We start from the raw sequence: 20966 nt of genomic DNA, 5'->3' as shown, positions 1-20966 counted from the left end.
TGTGTGGTTAATATAGTGTTATATTAATTTTAGGTGTACAATATAGTGATTCAACCATTCTATACATTACTCAGTGCTCATCATAAGTGTACTCTTAATCCCCCTCACCAATTTCCCCCATCCTTGCCCCTGCCCCCCACCTCCCTTCTGGTAACCATCTGTTTGATCTCTATAGTTAAAAGTCTGGTTTTTTGGTTTGTCTTTTTTTTTTTTTTTTCTTTCTTTTCTTTGTTCAATTCATTCTCTTTCTTAAATTCCACATATGAGTGAAATCATATGCTGTTTGTCTGTCTCTGGCTTATTACGCTTAGTATTATACTCTCTAGATCCATCCATGTTGCTGCAAATGACAATGATCATTTCACCTTTAGCCCACAAATAAAACTCACACCACATTTTTCAACGTTATGAAATGAAATTTGGCACAATCAATAAATAACAGGACCCAATAAAATAAATCTTTAATGATTAACTTTAATTAAGCAGAACATGAAGTATGCTACTAAAAAGCAGACATTAAATACATCTCCTCAAGTAATTCTTAAACATCCTAAATTTAATACCAATAATTTAATTAACATTATACAATTACATGTAACATGTTCCAAAATAATCAAATCACAAGAAATTTTAAAATAAAAAGAATTCAGGGAAGTCTCTAGTTAAGCATTTACATAGCATTCATTATTCTGTCAGCCAATGTACCTAGGAAGCAGGACAATTGGTAATATCTTTGCTTTGTGTAGAATGGAAGCATATGGGTTTAAATACCTTTTAATATAGCACTACTGAAATTAGAGCCAAGATTACATCAGGAAAATTTGTTTTCTGTACTAGTTTATTCTCGGGACCTACTTTGGCTAACATGCAATTTCTCCCATTTTGAGAAATTCCTTTTTTTCCATTTTACTGTAGCCTGTGACCCAGAGCTTCAGAAACTTCAGTACTCCCCCTACCCATGAAATAGTGGTGGAGGTGCCCAAAGAGCTTTGATCTGGTGGAGTTATGGAGAAGGCACTGGAAGAATAAGGGACCATTGGAGAGAATCAAAACGAACTAAGTTGATAATGACCATGGCTACAAAAGTTAGTGTGAAAGTTTTATCAGATCTCAAAATTGTGGAATGGTGGGCTGATTACAACCGGAAAACTGGACACCTGATTTCTAACTTTGGATTCTTATGGTTAGTGATCTGAGCTTGGGCAAGTCAAAGTAGTCATTCAACTTAGAAATAGTGTTTGGGCCAACTTTATTAAATTATTAAAACCCTTCCAGATACATAGTTTTATCACTCCAAGGTATATACAACTGGGAACACTTAACTATTTTCAGCTACCGCTTTGGCAACAGTGAGACATCAGTTTCAATACTATTTAGAACAATAAATGAACTACTAACATTTTCAAAACAGGATGCAATACAAACCACTGGAAAATTGTTATCCCTGAATGGTTCTTATTTTCTTTAAGAAAACTGCCACTTCCTACTGATCTAAAATGCCATATAGTTTTTCTCTATTTATAGAACGCACTACTGTTTTCTTGCTTGTTATGGGGAAAATACATTCTGTATACAATTTTATTTTTGTATTAATCTGCCAATTTCTAGGGAAATTGTTTTCAGTCATATTACAAAATATTCATTAAATTCTTATTTTCTGTACTTTGAAGTGTTAGCATTCAAGTGATCAATACAGTTTACAAAAGTAGAATTTTAGTCTGAAAATCTATACGCTTTTAGTGTCTTTAATTTGAATTCCCTATTATAAATTAATGAAAACTTGATGAGCAAATGTATTGATATTTGATACTTTAAAGGATATATGGGAAAATCATACCCCTTAAATAGATAAATGCATTCAAGAGAATATTACCAGGTTGGATTCTCTCCTTTGGATCTCAGAAAGTCAACAGTACTTTACTTTCATCCAGCTCTTAAAACTCAGCTTTATTTTTGCTACGGGAAGAAGAGAGGATTTCATTCAACTAGATAACTGATCAGCAGGTGTTACTGTAAACAGGAAGTAATTTATTATTTATCGTAGTTAAGACAAAATTCCCCACCGAGGGAAATGAATTGCTGGGTCTTCGCAAACACCTCAATTTCCCATTTCATTCTACTTCACAAGCAGTGCTAAGATTTAGATTTCTTTAGATTTCTTTTTAGGAGGTCTCTAATCCAACTCACCTCCATATTCTCTTTTGATGGCCAGACTGGCCAGGAAAGTGGAGATTTCTTCTTGCATGCTAAGAACGTGTAAGTCAAATAACCATTATCAATCCCATCCGTGTTGACCTTCTCCTCACATACATGAAGTGGGGAAATGCAGGGCTTATGGAAGTAAGTAAGTGAAAATGAACATTTATTAAGTCCTTATTATGTGCCACATGCTTTACATTAATTGCTAACTTCATTCAGTGCTCCTGCAACTAAGAAGCGATGATAGCAAGCCACTAAATGATAATGAAGAAGAAAATAATTGGGAAGTGTAAACATTTAATGTGAAATTTATGACATATGCATTTATGATCTCATATCCCTGACCTTTTTTAACTTTCCTGGAATTTGCAAATACCTTCTTAGCTCTGAATAGCTAATTAGATACCATAAACAACGATTCATCCTGGTAGGCACTATATATATCTATTTGGTGAAAAACAGAGGAGCTAAATCCCATATTGATAATACACATTGGTGATAATAGTTTCAATTTCATGAAGTATTCTCCTGGTTCCTGGCAGTATAAAAAGGCTTCTAGTTTTGTTTATAATTAAAAAAAAACAAAAAACAAAAAAAACACAACTACCTGTAGCACTGATGTGATCTAGTGATCCGTGATGTCTCTTATCTTGAACGCACTGCAGCCAGCCTAATCCTCAGAGTGGGACCTTCTGAGTGACTATCTCAAAAGCCTATGTTCCACTACCTGCTGGGTTTCCTGACATTCTAATACTACATACAAGGCATTTGACTAATTCTTTACATATTATGAAATCTTCTTTCATTTTATAGATCTAATAAAGTTCACCACCTCTGATAACAAACAGATATTTCTTAAAAGGAAATACAAGCTCTAAGTAACAATGCACGATTTTAGGATCTGAGAGGTAAAATGTGTTTATAAAGTTGATATAATACAGAGCATAAAAATGAGCCTATTGATTCTGGGGGGAGGAAGACTTACTCAATTCTAATCTCAAATGTCACATGCTAAATGTATGGCAAGTTACTTCTCTGAGTCTCAGCATTTTTAATCTGAAAAATAATACCTGCGTTGAATACTTGTTGCAAAGAATTAACATTTGTAAAGACCCAGAAGAGACCATACAATAGGTGCTTAATAAAAAGTAATTATATTCTCACCCATCATTGCATCCCATCATTGGCTAAAGTAGTATCACAACTCTGAGAGCATACATTTGGTCTGTGATAAATTAGCTGACCAGTTCAAGTATGAGTCCAATTAATATAAAGATATGCACAGATCAAATAAATAAATAAAGATTCTTTGGGCATTTTCTACAAGTTACCTTCCTATACAGCTGTCTTCTAAATATAAGCTATAAGACTCTAGAATAGGTTAAGAGGTCAAATATTGCCTTTATCACCTATATGGCTTAAATCTGGAAAATAATAATAGTGATAATGACCTTGAACTCGTGTGGAATTTCCATCTCAATTGTGTGAGTATTTCACTGCCAAAAAACGGATATCTTTTGATATCACCGAAATAATAAAGTGAGATAGAATTTAGAGGACAAATTTGAGAGGTCTACTCAAATGCCTATGTCTATGATTGTCATGGAAATCTGGGACAGATACACTCATATTAAAACATAAGGCATACTCCTTAAATAGAATGCCTGGAGGATTAGAGTTCTACTGAACTTCTGCCTCACCCGACCAAAACTGTAACTTGTACAGTGCAAGTACAACCACTCAAGTTAAAGGTAAGTTTTGGAAAAAATAATACATGCGTACTGCCAGCAATGATTCCTTTTAAAACCTGAATCTACGTGGACAATCATTCACAGAATGATTCAATTATGTCTATGATTGTCATACCTAAATGGTTTCCTTTATTCTGGGGAATACACACACTTCAATACCGGGCACGGCTGAAAGTGGTCATGGGTCACCTGATTGTAACAACTGCAAAGACATGATAAAGGGTTCTTTTAACGGTAAGAGCGATCTAATTATTAGCTTCTCATTTGAGGCAGCTTATCTACGGTCCAAGAAAAATGCCTTCAATTATTTCATTGATTAAACTCCAAAGCATCTTATCCACAGTCAGTGGAAATGGCTGGCGTTTAATAACATAGAACTCTTCTAACTATAACTAACTGAATAAATAGTTTCAAACTCACGGCTAAAATTAGTGAATTGATAAATAACTACATCTCACGTAAGAATGAGAATTATCAAAACACTTTTGAGAACACAGTTCGACTTGGAGGGCTCCAGGGAGGAAGTGCCTCATTTTCAAGAAAGGAATGACGTTTCTTCTGTTTTCGTTCAATTCTTTCCTGCCTTTCTTTCTTTTCCTAAAGAGAAAACAGAACACTGTAAATTTACATACATATATGAACATTATTTTCAAATCAAGTTGCTCATTGAAGAACAAAATAATCCATTACAGGAGATTTAAATGTCATTTCCGATTTAATTGTTTATAAAGGAACAGTAGCTAGAGAATATTGCTTATAAAGAATACTACCAACAGGAACTAATACACCACTTAATCACTTATTTTTTAATATTAAAAGTGATAATATTTAAATAAAATTGTGAAAAATGGGAAAAAACCCTAAAATTCCATAACTCAAAGAGAATAATTATTAGAGGTCGGTGGATGACTTTCTGAGAACAGATTCTCAGAACTAAATTTACTGGGAGCAAAAGTTGAATCTGCCATAGCAGCAGGGATACTTCAAAATTTTCATAAATAGTTGAAAGCTAAGTCTCATGTTTCTTTGCTTATTATTGAGTTTGAGCACATTTTGATTTCTTTAGCACTTTTAAGTGAATTTTTTTCTCAATTATTTGGCTCATCGATATGGATATCATAAACACCTTTTTCAGAATTTATTTATTTATTTATCTTGAGAGACATAGAGCATGAGTTGGGGAGGGGCAGAGAGAGAGGGAGACAGAGAATCAGGCTCCGTGCTGCCAGCACAGAGCCCAATGCGGGGCTCGAACCCGTGAATGATGAAATCATGACCTGAGCCGAAATCAAGAGTTAGACACTTAACCGACTGAGTCATTCAGGCGCCCCCTGCAGAGTTTCATACAGTAAATATTATCTTTGCAGCAAACATTTTATCTATGTTACTTTTAGTCCTTTTTACCAAAATAAATAAATAAATAAAATAAAAAATAAGAAATATTTCAGCCGTGACAACTGTTTAAAGAGTAATACGGTCAAAACCTGTGAACCCGCTATCTGCCTTCTAAAAGAAAACATGACCAATACTTTTGAAGCTCTCGGTGTTCATTCCCTTATCACAGTCCTTCCTCTCCACCCCACTGAGGTATCCATTGCTCTGAATTCGATGCTTATCATTCCAGTGTATCTCTTAATTTTATTGTAATATTTTATTATAATATGTAATACTTTTATCATGTATGTATTAATCCCCCAATAAGTAACTTTTTTGCATGTTTTTACAATTTATAATAAAAGGGAACACACTATATATTTTTTGCAACATCCTCTTTTATTCATCTTAATATTTCTAAGATCCAGCTATATGAGGTATAACTCTAGTTCCTTGATATTCCATAGAATACTCATAGAATTCCAGCATAGCAACTTATCACAACTAATCAATTTTTGTTGTTGTTGTTGTGAAAGAATGATGTTCCTTTTTTTTTTTTTTTTTTCCACGCAATGACCATGTTATAAACATCCTTGTTTGATTCCTTGTACTTATAAGTCAAGATTTTCTCTCCATGTACATGCTTGGAGTAAAATTGGTTTGTAGGGTTTGACTATGTTCAACTTTACTGGGAAATAATTTATTTTTCAAAGCTGCTGTAGGAATTCACCAAGCAGCACCTACACTGACTTTTTATGTTAATGCATTAATGATTTTAAATTTCATATCTGTTCATGTTTTCCTTTGTTATTTCCATAGCACTTCTAGGTTTAGAAAAGCATCTTATCTTGTGAGACTTGATACTGTTTTATTTTCTTTTGGTTCTTCTATTTTTGGCATTTTATATTCATTGCTTTAGTTCTTTTGGAGTTTCTATTGTTGTAGGGTAATTTTCTGAAGGGATTTTATGTCCAAATGACACACAAATAACCAAATTATAATTTCCCTGCATGTATTAATTTGCGTTACTTTATTATATAGCATATCCTTACTTGTAACAGGTTCTGAGGGGTCCTGGGGGGTCTAATATTTGGTACTATACTGCTTTGATTTATGTTTACTCATTCACCTTTTAAGCACTGAGATCCTACTCTGGGTCAAGTAGCATAGTGAGGGCCATGCATAAAGTGATTCTAAAATCCAAACACACCGATTTGGTCCCTGTCCTTCAGGGGATTTTCAAAATAGGCAGTTAATAAACAATCAAATAAACCACAGATCATTTCGAGTTGTGAGAATTTCTATGGAACACCATGAAAAAATTGTTGTGATTGTTAAAGAGCAAAAGGGAGTACTTACTTGCAAAGAAAAGTGGACTCAGGAATGTCACTGTGAGTGAGACAAGATGGGTAAGAGAAGCCACTTGTGATACGCGATGGGGAGAGAGCATTTCAAGCAGAGGGAACAGTATATGTCAGGGCTCTGACAAGTCAGAGAACCTTGGGATGTGAGGAGAAACGAGAGAGCCAGCGTGACTCAAACTGGGAAGATGGGAAGGGGGTGCCAGGTGAGAATAAAAAGACAGGGGAGAGAGGGGCGGTGGGGCCCGCAGGCCACAGTAACAACTGGAACATATGTAAGAGAAGAGAAGTCAACAAGTGACGCTGGGAAGGGAGGCCGGGAAGTGAGAGAAACCAGGGGAACAGGGCACCCAGGGGAGAAGATGGCTGCAAGAAGGAGGATGCGACTATCTAGAATGTTTGAGAGGTCCGGGGAATGTGGCAGAAAAAAACACATTGGATGGCTACATGGTCTGCAAAACTAACTGTCAAAGCGTAGTTTCTGTAACACAATGGCAAAAGAGACAAGCTCGGAGTGTGTGGAGGGTGAAAAGGGTATGGAGAACTAAGAAGTGTAAATAAACCTTTAGAAGTTTAGCTGTAGAAAAAGCAGTGAAATGTGGGACCACCTCTGGAGGCAAATGAGGGATTAAGGGCTACATATCCTGAAAAGTGGTGGGAATAATCCAGGCGAGAACGCTGGCTTCTGGGTGAATGGAATGGTAAGTTTTTATTTTACTGCTTGATGGGAACAGTTCTGACCCTCATCTTATTTGAAAATATTATCTTCCAGAATCTCACATTTTCATGAAAGCAGATGGATTTTCGAACCATTCTGTTTCCCCGTACACATACCCGTCAAAGAGATGACTGAGTATGTGGGAAGTACCATGAAATCTAGATATTAATCTAGGACTACCTGAAATGTTAACAGTTCTCGCTCCTTTCACCCTGCAGCTCAGATTGTCTTTCCATTTCTCCAAGTCTCTGCTAACACCTGAAAGTTGGGTGGTTTCCTCACCTTGGTGATTTTCTCAAGGAGCAGCAGTACCCAGGAACCCTTAAACAACACTGCCTCTGCAGACTGGGCAGCTTGGGAGGGACAGCATTTTTGGTAAATTATTAGGTGTCTATGGTTCTTTTACCCGTACCTGTGTGGAACTGATAGATGTCACAAGGAGAATACGATAACGCAAGGTTTCCATCGACATACAATTATTCACATAAAACGAAAAGAATAGAGAGGTATGAAATTATTTTAACACCCTGCTCCAGATCATGAAAATGTTTGCATGCCTACTAGTCCTACTAAAGCAAAGAGGGAATCTCCTTTCAGAATCTTAATTGAGAAAACAACAAAAAAAAACTATAATTGAGTCACGGTCAATCATTTTAGTATCTCAGAGGGAGGCAGACCCTCTTGCTAGGTAGCAGAAAAGCAAAGACTAGGCTGTGTCCACAGAAACTGACCAAACCTCTTTTTGTCTGTTCCATTTAACATGGAGAGAGAGAGGGAAACATGAAACAAGTTTGTTCTTACTGGTAGATACTAAGAAGGTCAGAATAGGAAATAAGCAACTATCAACCTTAATATCAATTCAGATGATCTGTAATGTTATCTTGAGTAATAATTAATTATTGGTAATATTACTCAAGCAATAATTAAAAATTAAAAGAACCTTGTTATAAAGTCCTTCTGACTGTTGTCTGTTGGAGACTGAACTTTTTATTCATTTTCTTATTAAAGGCAACTATTAATTAATCTGGGAACCAGCGTAAAGAAGAGAGTCTTACTGATCTTTGGCTATAACTTTCCCCTAAAAGAATAACTCATCCAATGCTCACTACTCAAATTAGATTTTATAACAAAATTTTGACACGTAACTTTACATTAAAATGAAAGTCCTTAGACTTCTAAATAGGGGTATTTTTCCAAACTATCTGCAAACAAATTTTAATAAGAGATTGGTAAAATGGAGGAGTAGTTCTGTAACATATTGTATATGGATGTTTTTATAAGTAGCATTACATTTGTTGAGGTTATACTGACATCAAAACAAGTCATTTTCATCGTACATCTTTGATTGATGAGTTTTTGTTCTCTAGAGGACTGATCAGGATGAGAAAGTGACTAAGTACTGTAATAAAACACAATGTACCTAACTGTGGCTTAGTCATTAAGGAGATTCTATTCCATTTTCAAGAATAAGTGAAAATGAAACTGAAAACTTAAACACGTACATTTAGTTGCTACAAGTGATACTAGCACACAGTGTATGTCTCCTTGATCTATGAAGAGTTTTCATTTTTCTTAGAACCAAGCACTATTTAAGAGTTTAAGGAAGGGGCGCCTGGGTGGCTCAGTCAGTTAAACGTCCAACTTCGGCTCAGGTCGTGGTCTCACAGTTCGTAGGTTTGAGCCCTGCATAGGGCTCTGTGCTGACAGCTCAGAGCCTGGAGCCTGCTTCAGATTCTGTGTCTCCTTCTCTCTCTGCCCTACCCACCCCCCTCTCTCTCTCAAAAATAAACATTAAAAATTTTTTTTAAAAAGTTTAAGAAAGCCATCACGAAACACTACCTTCCTCATTCAAACCATTAAACCAATTTTGATCACCTTATTCCTTACTGTTTTTCTGCCTGAAATTGGCATAAAGCTGCACAAAAGTCAACACATAAACAATAATAAATTCTGTTGCTATTTTTATTAGGATTGCATTAAATTTGTAAATTACTGCAGGGAGAACTGACATCTACAACATCATTATAAGACTGAGTGTTTCTATCCAAGAGCAGTTTTGATCCATGTTCTCAAGTCTTCATTTGTGTCCTTTAGGAGTGTTCTAAAATTTTCTTCATAGTTGTCTTTGTCTTGCACGTTTCTTAAGTTTATTCCTAAATGCTTCATGTTTTTATCTTATCTTTACATAGTCTGCCTTGTGTCCTGAATGTTTCTCTAGCTACTGTTGATTCTAAAGTTTATGTGAAAAAGTAAATAATAATAGATACTTGAAAGTGGAGCTATGAAGGAAGATTAAACAAAACAGATATGAAAACATATAAAGTCCTGACAATGAAACAGTATATGGAATATGTACAGTGAGATCTGAGATTGACCCATGGAACAGAAAGTCAAGAAATAGATCCTGGGGCACCCGGGTGGCTCAGTCAGTTGGGCGTCCAACGTCAGCTCAGGTCATGATCTCATGGTTTGTGAGTCTGAGCCCCGTGTCAGGCTCTGTGCTGACAGCTCGTAGTCTGGAGCCTGCTTCGGATTCTGTGTCTCCCTCTCTCTCTGTCCCTCCCCCACTTACATTCTTCTCTCTCTCTCTCTCTCTCTCTCTCTCTCTCTCTCTCTCTCTCCCCCTCAGAAATAAATAAACATTAAAAAAAAAAAGAAGAGAAGAAACAGATCCTAAGTTCTGGGAATGTATCAGATAACAAAGGCAGTACCTCAAATCATTGGGTAAAAGGCTTTTTTATAGGAGATGTGTTTGGAAAAAATAAAGTTGGAATCATATATCCCATCACGAGCAAGATAAATTATAAGCTGGTCAAATGTTAAAATGTCAAGATATTAAAATCACAAAGTTACTAGAAGAAAAATGAGAGCACTTTATTTAACTTCAAGTCATGAAGAAAGTCTTTTCAACTATGCCTGAAAATAGAACTCAAAAGACTGATAAATTTGACACCAGAAGATAAAACAAAATTGTTCATCGCATAAAATACTATATGCAAAGTTGAGAGATCAACAAAACCATGGGAAAAAGTGGTTGTAACTCCTACCAGAAATAGGCTTATTTCCCTAGTGTATAAAAAAGCTTCTGAAAATTAATATGAAAAAGACCAACAGAAAAATGTGCAAAGTCTATGGATTAACAGTTTACAAAAAAAAAATGACAAGTGACCCTTCCACAAATGAAAAGATGCTAAAAGTCAGTCCTAACCAGAGAAATACAACCACAAAATACCCTGAACAGTATTTTTAACTAGCACATTGACATGAATTCAAAAAGTTTATAAGAAATCTTACTGGAGAGAGCCCGACCGGATGCTATGCCCCTGTAGAGCAACTTTTACACTTTGTGATTGCTGCAGCAGGCGGAGTGCTAACTACCCACATGAATGTGCCACCTATGGGGGTGCTAACTACCCGCGTGAATGTACCACCTACCGATGTAAAGTGCTTTTCATATGAACACGTTACCTAGTCAAAAATTGATAAACACGTATATATATGATGATATTTTAAAACGGAAAACAGTATTTTGCTTAACATCAATGAAAAGGAACTATAAACATAAGTAGACTAAAACAGAAGAAAAATATTTAAAAAACAGAAACGTTAAGTCCAGCTAGACATTTTCCTCCCGAACTTCTTATTTGCTTTCTTTCGTTAAAAAGCACCAAAATGAGACTTTCTCCTTGAGGTCATTGGAAAGAGCAAAAGAGAATTTAAAAAGTGGAATAACTTTCTCACCGTTCAATTCAGTATTACTATGTGTCATGACAAGTCCCACCTAAAAGCTGACAAGTCCTTCAGCAGTGCACTTGTCAGCTTTCCATGATTTGACACCTAAGAGTCATTGCAAAGGAAGACTAGGCACGACTGGTAAGTGACTAACCCTGGGAATGCGGGTAAGGAAGAGTATCATGCCTGAAGGCTTACGCCTGAGTGCTTGAAGGAATAGTAGAAGCGTTAACAGAAATGAGTAAATCAAAGACAATATGATAGACATAGGGAGAGAACAGATTCAACAAGGCAGCTTTGAGTAGAAATGGCCAGCAGGCAGGGGCAAAAAGAACTGGAATTAGGCACAGAACAGTCATGAATAAAGTACATGAATAAGACACAGGTGCATTAACAAACAATACCTACCAGCCATTTTTCATATTCATCAATAGCTTGCTTGTCTTTATCTTTCTTCTCTGCTTTTTTCAGTTCTTCTCTTCTTTTCTCATTTATTCTCTCTTTCTCCTTTTCTTTGAAAAAGGCGTCCTTCTTTTCATTCCTATGTAGGACAGTACAAAACACTGGGTGGTTAAAGGAGAGGCTATAATAAAGATTTCCTAATACATCTTTGTGGTAATGAGATGCCGATACATTAGTAAATTTCAAGCAAACAATGTTTTAAAAGCCTAGAGCGTTATTCATTTGAAATGGAGCAAAACAGTTCTCATTTGGGATTACCATTTCTCTACAGCTGTTAAGTTATCTTTCCTTTTCTCAGCAATAGTTTCCTCCTCTTTCTGCTTCTTCGCTCTTTCATATTCTTTCTCCTTTTTATTTTTCTCTCTAAGATACTCCATCTTTTTCTCTTTCCATCGTTCAAACGCCTGAAAGAGTTCACAACGAGTTTCTTACTGACCGTGGATGTGACCAGGTAAGGAGAAGCCCAGTCAATCAGTCCCACAGGTGCTGAGCGAGGGAGGATAAGGAAGGCAGATGTCCGAAGCCCCTGCATACCTGTAGCGCCTCTCCTTTTCTCACAGCATTTTCTTCCTCGGTTTTTTTCTTGTTTTTTTCCTCAAGTCTTTTTTTGGCGGCGATTTTCTTTGCTTCCTTTTCTTTCATAGCCTTCCAGGCCTCAAATGATGCTAATGCTTCTTCTCTCTTAGCAGCTCTTTTCTATTTCAGAAAAATAAGAGACAGTTAGATGTGTGCGGGTAAATAGATGGCCAAGTATCGGGAGATGCCGATACACACATACAGATTGCATTTCGTTCCCTACATAGTCATCGTTTCTAGAAATTGTTTTTCAAAGAAGATAATTTATTTAGGATAGGTTAGACAAGTTGATTTACAAAAAAAAAAAAAAAAAGTCATCTGATTTTTTCATTGCATTTTAATTTTATTTTTACTCATTGCATTTTAAAATGTCCTTTTCTTAAACCATTTATCTGATATTGATCTGCTATTCATGGGAAAGAACTGTTTTTTGGAAATGTACTGAACAAATGTTGTCAAAACTAATAGGCCAAGTACTACTGCGAAATACTAATAATAAAACATTCTATTAAGGGGCACCAGGGTGGCTCAGTCGGTTAAGCAACCTACTCTTGATTTCGGCTCAGGTCACGATCTCCGGGTCATGAGATACAGCCCCGCCGTCGGGCTCTGTGCTGACAGCCTGCTTGGGATTTTCTCCTTCCCTCTCTCTCTGCCCTTTCCCTGCTCTCTCTCTCTCAAAATAAATAAATAAGCTTCAAAAAAACCCACATTCCATTAAAAGAAAGATATCAGGAAAGTTACAGGCTTATAAAGTAAGTCAGAGTGAGGTAGATTGGCCAAGTCACACAGATTTTTGCTTTGAACCGGAGTTCTGACTGACATCAAAGCATAAAATTGTTACTAAACAACAGAGCCCACATGTTGAAACTATGTGCAGACAGGAAAATATGTCGGTGAGTGTATGGTAAGTATGTTACGACTTTACTTACCTCCATCTAATCCCATATTCTTGGCTTGCTCTAAAATATTGCTTACCATTAAACGACAGAAAGCCTTAGAGAAAACATGATTCAGAAGGGAAGGCACGACGTACCTCCCCGAGTTGCGCAGATCACACGAGAAGGTGTCTGGCACTGAGCACAGCAGAGAAACGCTGCAAAAGTGGTGACGGGGATGTGGCACACCCCTGCAGGGCTGCTCCATGCAGTACCCTGCACTTGGGAAATAGGTTCCTCTCTGAATCCATTGAAGTATTGCACAGCACAGTAGAGGGCTTTTAGTTTAGAAGATGCGAAGGAACTAAGCATGTCGGAGACTACCAGGCAGGAGTTAGAGGCAGAGACTCAAGTACTGAAATAAGAGCCTACCTCTGGACAGTGGGAAGGATATGGCTCAAGAGTTCACGTAGGGGTTGGTCCTGAAGACACGTATAAAATTCAAGGTGGAAAAGAGGAAAACTAGAGGTCAATGTCTGATGACCCTTTACATTCTTGGCTAAGTTGTAAGATTGAAGTCAATTTTTCACAGGGAAAAGTGAAGTAAGAGTGAACAGGTGTCCACAAGCAACAATAAGTTCACAATGAGTATGGTCAAATGAGTACAAAAAACAGAAATCTCTGTGTATCTGTTTTCATGTAAAACGGTTATATTCATATCAAACTAAAAATGTATAAAGTACAAGAGAAATAAAATCAGAAATCGATTCTTTTATGCATATTATTTTGCCATTTAAACAACAGTAGATTTAGCAATGTTAAATATTTAGAGATATTTTACTGACTTAAAAATCCACAGTATTTTCCACTTCTGTATTTCAGAATACCTGTTCGTTTTGGATCCTTAGGTTTTCACTTTCAATCCTTTTAATTCTGTGCATTTCATGTAAATATACATTTTTCTTTTCTAACCACTCCTGTGAGAATAAGAAAGAAACTATATGATATTCAAAGTTTCCCAAATGAATTAGAATTCTTATCCATTTCTGAAATATTTGATTAAAATTTTAAAAAGGCAAAACACAAAATTTAGAAATTCTATATACACTAGTATCGTTTTTCTTTTTCTAATAATATTGTAATATATAAAGATAAGTATGAATAAAAAATATGTCTGTCATCTTTCTTATATTTAACAACAGAATTCAAAGATTTAATATAATGGCTACATGAAAGTTCACATTTTTCTCCAAATTTCTCAAGTACGATTTTCTAAAGTGTACTATGTAGTGTAATAAACAAGACAAGAAAAAAAAAAAAGGACCTTTTTGGAAATGAGGAAAAATCAGGAAAGTCTTTTGCTATGCAAGCTTACTTCAAATACAAATTCTTAGGAAAGAAAAAAATTAAAACTTTTTGTTCATAAATTTGTTCATACATTTGTTCATTTGTTCACACATTTTAAGAAGAAAAAGCATAAAAACATATATAGACCTTAACCATATTTTTGCTTTGGCTGGAATTTTATAAATTTTCATGGCATATTCTCTTGCTTTAAAAACAGCTATGGGGGTGCCTGGATGGCTCAATCAGTTGAGCGTCCGACTTAGGCTCGGGTCGTGATCTCACAGTTTGTGGGTTCGAGCCCCACATCAGGCTCTGTGCTGACTGCTTGCTTAGAGCCTGGAGGCTGCTTCGGATTCTGTGTCTCCTTCTCTCTCTGCCCCTCCCCCGCTCATGCTTTGTCTCACTCTGCTTCTCAAAAATAAATGAATGTAAAAAAAAAAATGAAAAGAAACTTACAAAATAAAAAATAAAAAAAAACCAGCTATGATTGGTTAAGCAAAGCTTAGAAAGAAATAATTTAGTAAAAAAAAAAAAAAAAAAAAAACTTTGGGTTGCTCAGGTATTACAAAGGAACATTCTTCCCAATAAATTAAGTATTAAACCACCATTTCTGACAGGGTCATTTTATTCCTTGATAAACGGGTAACCTTATTAGGTGACTCTTCATTTTTAAAAAATGTTTTCCTTTTTACCTGATAAACAGCTGCCCTTATGTTATCTGCTCGTTCAGGTTCTAGGTTCTGTTTCTGTGAGGGCTTTTGGTCCAAGACTTTCAAAGTCCCTAAATAGTGAGAAGAGGTAGATGCTGACGGTGGTCTCCTTATAGAACTAGATTTCTTTAAAAAGTCAGAGGTCATTAATCTGAAAAGATCCAAAGAAATCAACACAGTTACTACAATTGCACTTGGTAGAAGAAAAACACATTAGAATTTACAGCTACTATATCTGAAATTACATTATAAATTAATAAGTTATAAGTATTTTGAAAATGTAAAAAAAGACGATGATAGTCTTTTCTTACTTAGAGCTTCAAAGTGCTTGCTCTTTCTAGAAAATTGTAATTAGAACATTTTTAAGAAACATGGATTACATCTCAAGTTACATGGAGAAAATAATATAAATAAAGTAGATTTTAAGTCTCTTGTATCATTTTGTTACAAAAAAACAATTCTAAATAGTTAGAATAGCATTTTCTACTTCAGGGGTTGGCAGGAAAATATGGCCCACTACCCAGTTTTGTACAGTTTACTTATTTTGTAAGTTTACTGCACCACAGCTACGATCATTCATTTACATGTTGCCTAAGGCTGTTTCCCTGCTATAACAGCAGAACTGAGTAGTTACAAGAAAGAGAATATGGCCCATAAATCCTAATCCATGTACTAACTGGCATTTTACAGTTAAGGTTTGCTGACCCTTGCTTTATTTGATTAACGGTAATTTAAAAGACAGAAGCTTTTGATTAGCATTTATGAGTTAGACATTCATTATCATCGGCGTGAATGAAGCAATATAGAATCTTGTCATTTTAATAAACCACCTTAGTCCACAGATCCTCAAGGTTTTAAGTATAATTGTCATGTGTTAGACAAAGACACTTAACAGAGAAGTCTAATGCTGGACTTTAGCTTTATTACCATACAGCAAAGAAACTCTAACCCAGGAATAATGTAGAGTATAGAGAATCCCTAATAAATTCCTCATCAAAAAAGAACATGATCAACTGAGGAGTCTTATCATGAAATAACTACTTCATTCATTTTATGAGATGGGAATTTAAAGAAAATCAAGTAATACCAAATGAAATTCACTTTACAGAAGTTAAGCTAAAATTAGGTCTGTTGGAAATAAACTCATAAATTTGGGATAATAATAACTTTATTACCTGCCAGATGCACTGGACGCTCTATTATTTGTTGATTTTTTATTCTTCATATTTCTGTCTTCAATTGTTTTCTATTAAATAGAAAATACCATAGATGGATTACTCCCCATAACTATCACAGTTAGATTTAGGGGCCAAGCTGCAAGGAAATCAATGTTTTTGAAACATCTACTATGTGTCAAGTACAGCAGTCCCTGGGAACTAATAAGGATACTACACTTTAGGGAGGGCTGATGGACATGAAACACAAAAACAAATGTGAGTCAAGAAGGGGTTAAGCTAGGGCCCTGTGACAATGACTAGAGTGAGGGATTATGTTAACGACAGTGATCTGGAAAGGCCTCCCTGAGGTCTTGACATCAGTGCTAAGATAAATGACAAGAAAGGGGCCACATGAAGGAAGGTCTACGGAAAGAAAGAAGTAGTAAGGGCTAAGAACTCAAGAAGGGAAAGAACTTGATAATGTTGAGAAACAGAAAAAGGTGAATGATGCTGAAGCACAGTGAATGACAGGGAGAGTGGAGGAACAGATGGTCAGAGAAGAATGTGTGAGGTCCTTAGAAAGTGGTAAAATGTTTGCATTTTATTTTTTTTTTTAAGTTGATTTATTTATTTTGAGGGAGGGAGGGAGGGAGGGAGAGAGAGAGAGGGAGAGAGAGAGAGAGAGAGAATCCAAAGCAGGTTCTGTGCTGTTAGCACAGAGCCAGACCTGGGGCTCAAACTTATGAACGGTGAGATCATGACCTGAGCAGAAATCAAGAGTCAGACGCTTAACCAACTGAGCCACCCAGGTGCCCCTCTGCATTTTATTCTTATGATGACAATCCAACAAAGAGACCTTAGCAGGGGAATGATGTGATTCAGACTTAAGGAAGGTCCTTTAAGGGGAGTAAGGATAAAGCCAAGGATTCAGTCAAAAGAAATGTCATGGTCTTACTTATTATATATAAATTGCCTGTTGTAATTTAGAACTGCCTCTGTTTGACATTTCTAGGATCCCATCTATAAATTCCAAATACCCTTCTTCTTTTTAAGGAGTAACTTCTCTCCTTTACACAGAAGGCTGCTAGCATTCAAGTGAGAACACAGATAGAAACCTACATGGCTTACTTGGCATGAGTGATTTTTCCTAAGGAAAGTGGTTACGAACAATATACCTGGAACATGGTTTAATGAACCTTCTCTGTAAATTTTAATACAAAGCATTAGTATTCTGTATTATAAAAGTCCTATTCAACCACAAGTCTTCAACTAGCACTGTTACCTTCCCCAATAGTAAATACACATAGTCACCAGCTGACTATAGCTGTGAGAAATAAAGACTAGCTTCAAGAGAAATAAAGACTAAAAATGCTATACCATAAATTTTAAAAGTATACTACTCTGGCATAGTTTCAAGTAATCCTACACACCATAAATCTGGTTCTCAAGGTTATAATAATAATAATGTTTCTAATAATGATACTGTCCATCCATTTAAACAAGAAAGATGTTGGTAAACATTTCTTAAAGATTTCCTTTAAAATGTATAAAATGTTTAAAAATGATATCCAAAATGTTTAAAAATTCACTAATTCAAAACCTTAGAAATTGTTCCAGATAGATGCATTTTTGTAACACGAAGACCTATAGAAACCTACCCACTTATGGGTTTATATTTCTAGATATTTAAAAGTATACTATGATCATATACCTTTGATAATTTTTAATGAAATACTGACTTTTATTATATTCACTGCAAATCTTCCCTGAAGTAAAACAGTATTGAATTAAATAAGAACCACTTGATAATATACCAGTATCAAAAGATGAGTTTTCTACAGATAATTCAAGAGTACATAATACGGCAGGTAAAATATTTAACAGATCTATTTTGAGTTTTGCTGTAGTATAAAAGGTATAATTTTATATAAATACCTTTGAAGATGCAGTTGTATCAGCGGATATTACGATACTCTGAGATTTCAATAGCGGTGGATCAGCTGTCAACTCATTCATGATCAGTTCAGCTTTCTCCTTTTCTTCTTCAAGGTCATCAGTAATCACTTGACTTTCCTTGGATTTCTCATGTGGAGTAGTAACAAAGTCTATCAAAAATGAATTCTCTTCATTTTCATTTGATTTCAAGGAATTGTGGTTTTCAGTAAGTTCTTCATTCTGATCTATTTTGAGACAGAGTCACAAAACTAAAACTCTCTTCTGAACTAATAAGGTAGATAACAGATTCATTTGCTTTCTACTAAATGAGGATTGCCATGCAAAATAAAATGTGAAGAGAGCTATTGTATTCAACTTGAATAAACTCTTCTCCAAAGTGATGTACAAAAGAGAAAGTGGCTACTTAATGTACTAAAGCATTTGACTTACCTAATACTTAGGAAAAAAAAAAAATCATATTAGTAAGTAGAATGGAATAACTACCCTAAACCAAAGGCACACCAAAAGCTCCTGTTGATGATAAACCAAGTAAGTGAGAGGGCATTATCTATTCTATTTGAAAGCCTGTGTTTCTTAGCTGGAACAAGAAGCTGTGAGGGCAGGAGGTACACATCTCTATGCTACTATAGGTACAAGTGGTACGGGAGCAAAATTGCAGAGCTGCAGGAGAACCAAGAATTCATGAAATTTTAGAAGAGTCCACCACACAGAGAAGAAAGCTTTCTTCTAGACAGGTTGTTTTTTTTTTTTAAATTTTATTTTAATGTTTATTATTTATTTTTGAGAGAGAGAGAGACAGAGTGTGAGCAGGGGAGGGGCAGAGAGAGTAGGAGACACAGAATCTGAAGCAGGTTCCAGGTTCTGTCTGAGCTGTCAGCACAGAGCCCGATGCAGGGCTCGAACTCATGAACCGCGAGATCATGACCTGAGCTGAAGTCGGAAGCTTCACTGACTGAGCCACCCAGGTGCCCCCATCTAGACAGTTTTATTTCTGCCAAGATGCAGAAATGTTGTCTATGATACCAACAGGGCACTAAAAGCTGGCCTATTACTCATCTCCATGCTCTAAGGGACAGCCTCAAGCAGTGGCATGACAAGATTCTGTTTCATTATTACAGAACTTCTCCTATTATTCTGCCTGCCCCACTTTGGAATGTTCAACAGAAAGAAGTCCGTGATCACCAATTTTCAGTTCTACTAGGATCCACCTATTGGCCAACTTTGTATTTTTATTGTCAAAGTCTTAATTCTGCTGCTTTCATTATTACAGCCATTTTTTGGAACTGGTTTTGAACTAAGCCGGATTTAAAATAATTTTGTAATTATAGTTATACATTTTCATTTGGAGAGCACTCACGACTCCAAGTATCATTAATGAATTCTTTAGAACTGCTAATTAATGCATTCAGTAAAAAGAACAAGGACTTTGGAGCCAAAGATTCAAATTATGGTTTTATCACTGACTTTTGGGTATGTTTCCCAATATCTTTGCACTTCAGTTTTTCTCATCTGTAAAATGACAAAAATTATACTACATGGCAAGCACTTAATAAATGCACACATCCTGGTCCTAGAAATAGCTTTGCTTTTTAGCTCCCATCAAGCTATATGTCACAGGACTAAGGAAAGAAATGCATTAGTAAGTCACAGCTCACACTTACTTACGTGCTTACTGTGGCACTGTTCTAAGGGCTTTACAGGTATTATTAGTTCATTTAATTCTCACAGCCATGAGAGATGAGGTGGCTTGCTCTTAGATCCCCCTTTTCAAGATCAGTATACAGGGCCAGAGAGATTAGGTAACTTTGCTCTCGTAACCTTGTCTAGTTCTGCATCTAAAATCACATGGTTAGTAAATAGCACACGGGGGGTTTAAAACTAAGGCAAATACAGACATGTATCATTCTGAAAAGTATGTCTTTTGCAAACAAGATTCTTAGCAATATGGAGTTCAAACATAAAATAAGATGTAACAATTTGACATAACTACCTTGTATGGATGCTTTTTCTCCAGATCCTGGTGATAAGGAATCTCCAAGACTTTCTTTAAGAGATGACGATGATAGACTTGTTAACCATGGATCCTGTTCGAAAAAAAAAAAAAAAAGAAAAAGAGTATTTACTATGTAAGTTTAGTTCTTAAGATTTGTGGTGGGACAATAGCATTATTAAGACTATTTCATAACTCTGAAATCGGCCTTATGAGGAGTTTGCAGATGAAACACCAAAAGCATTAAGCCTGTGGAGGCTAATATGCCTTACTTTCAAACATTGATGTCTTGATCATTAACAGGGGTCACTAAAGAGTTTTTCTAGTTCTTTCATGGCATCTCGATATTTGTTTTTAGCAATTTTCAAAACTCTTGCTCTCAAATCAGATCTCATAAATATTTGAGACAAAGATTTGATATCTTTTTCTCTAATTCTTATTTCTAAGAAGGTATGAAGAGAGTAAAACAAAAATCCTTGGTCTCAAATGTCCAAATAAAAGCCATTTATAAAACCAAGTAGACAACTACTACCAAATATTTAGATAGAAAAAGTACATAGACTCCACGCACTTGAGTTTTCCTCACAATTCTGAAAATTATATCTGAAGTGAAATAATTAATATTTGTATGTCTGTGCCAAACATCTCTTTACAGAATAATAATCTAGCCTAAAGTTGATGGTATCATAATGTAAGAGTTTGACTTTACTGCATAAGTAACAAATTCTATTTTTCTTTCCCACAATATTTTATGG

The 20966-nt window shown here is 35.7% G+C and overlaps 1 protein-coding gene across 3 annotated transcripts in view; it reads right to left on the bottom strand.

Moving 5' to 3' along the window:
• Nucleotides 1-454: 454 nt before the first annotated feature.
• Nucleotides 455-20966, bottom strand: part of MAP9 (microtubule associated protein 9) — a 37869-nt gene continuing 17357 nt past the window's right edge. For 2 of the 3 annotated variants that reach the window (XM_019441177.2, XM_019441179.2), the window contains exons 6-14: nucleotides 20212-20305; nucleotides 18201-18445; nucleotides 16284-16354; nucleotides 15091-15259; nucleotides 13939-14028; nucleotides 12132-12293; nucleotides 11856-12001; nucleotides 11544-11676; nucleotides 455-4547 (exon numbers count right to left, since the gene is read on the bottom strand). In XM_019441177.2, the coding sequence (XP_019296722.2) occupies nucleotides 4425-4547; nucleotides 11544-11676; nucleotides 11856-12001; nucleotides 12132-12293; nucleotides 13939-14028; nucleotides 15091-15259; nucleotides 16284-16354; nucleotides 18201-18445; nucleotides 20212-20305 (1233 nt within the window). In that variant the 3' untranslated portion in view covers nucleotides 455-4424. The remainder of the gene's footprint in view (nucleotides 4548-11543; nucleotides 11677-11855; nucleotides 12002-12131; nucleotides 12294-13938; nucleotides 14029-15090; nucleotides 15260-16283; nucleotides 16355-18200; nucleotides 18446-20211; nucleotides 20306-20966) is intronic. The other variant, XM_019441178.2, reaches the window with a different exon arrangement.

The sequence above is a fragment of the Panthera pardus genome, unplaced genomic scaffold (genome assembly GCF_024362965.1).
Source record: "Panthera pardus isolate Hobbes unplaced genomic scaffold, ASM2436296v1 HiC_scaffold_13, whole genome shotgun sequence".
NCBI classification, from domain to species: Eukaryota; Metazoa; Chordata; class Mammalia; order Carnivora; family Felidae; genus Panthera; species Panthera pardus.
This window is presented reverse-complemented; position numbering and strand designations above follow the sequence as displayed.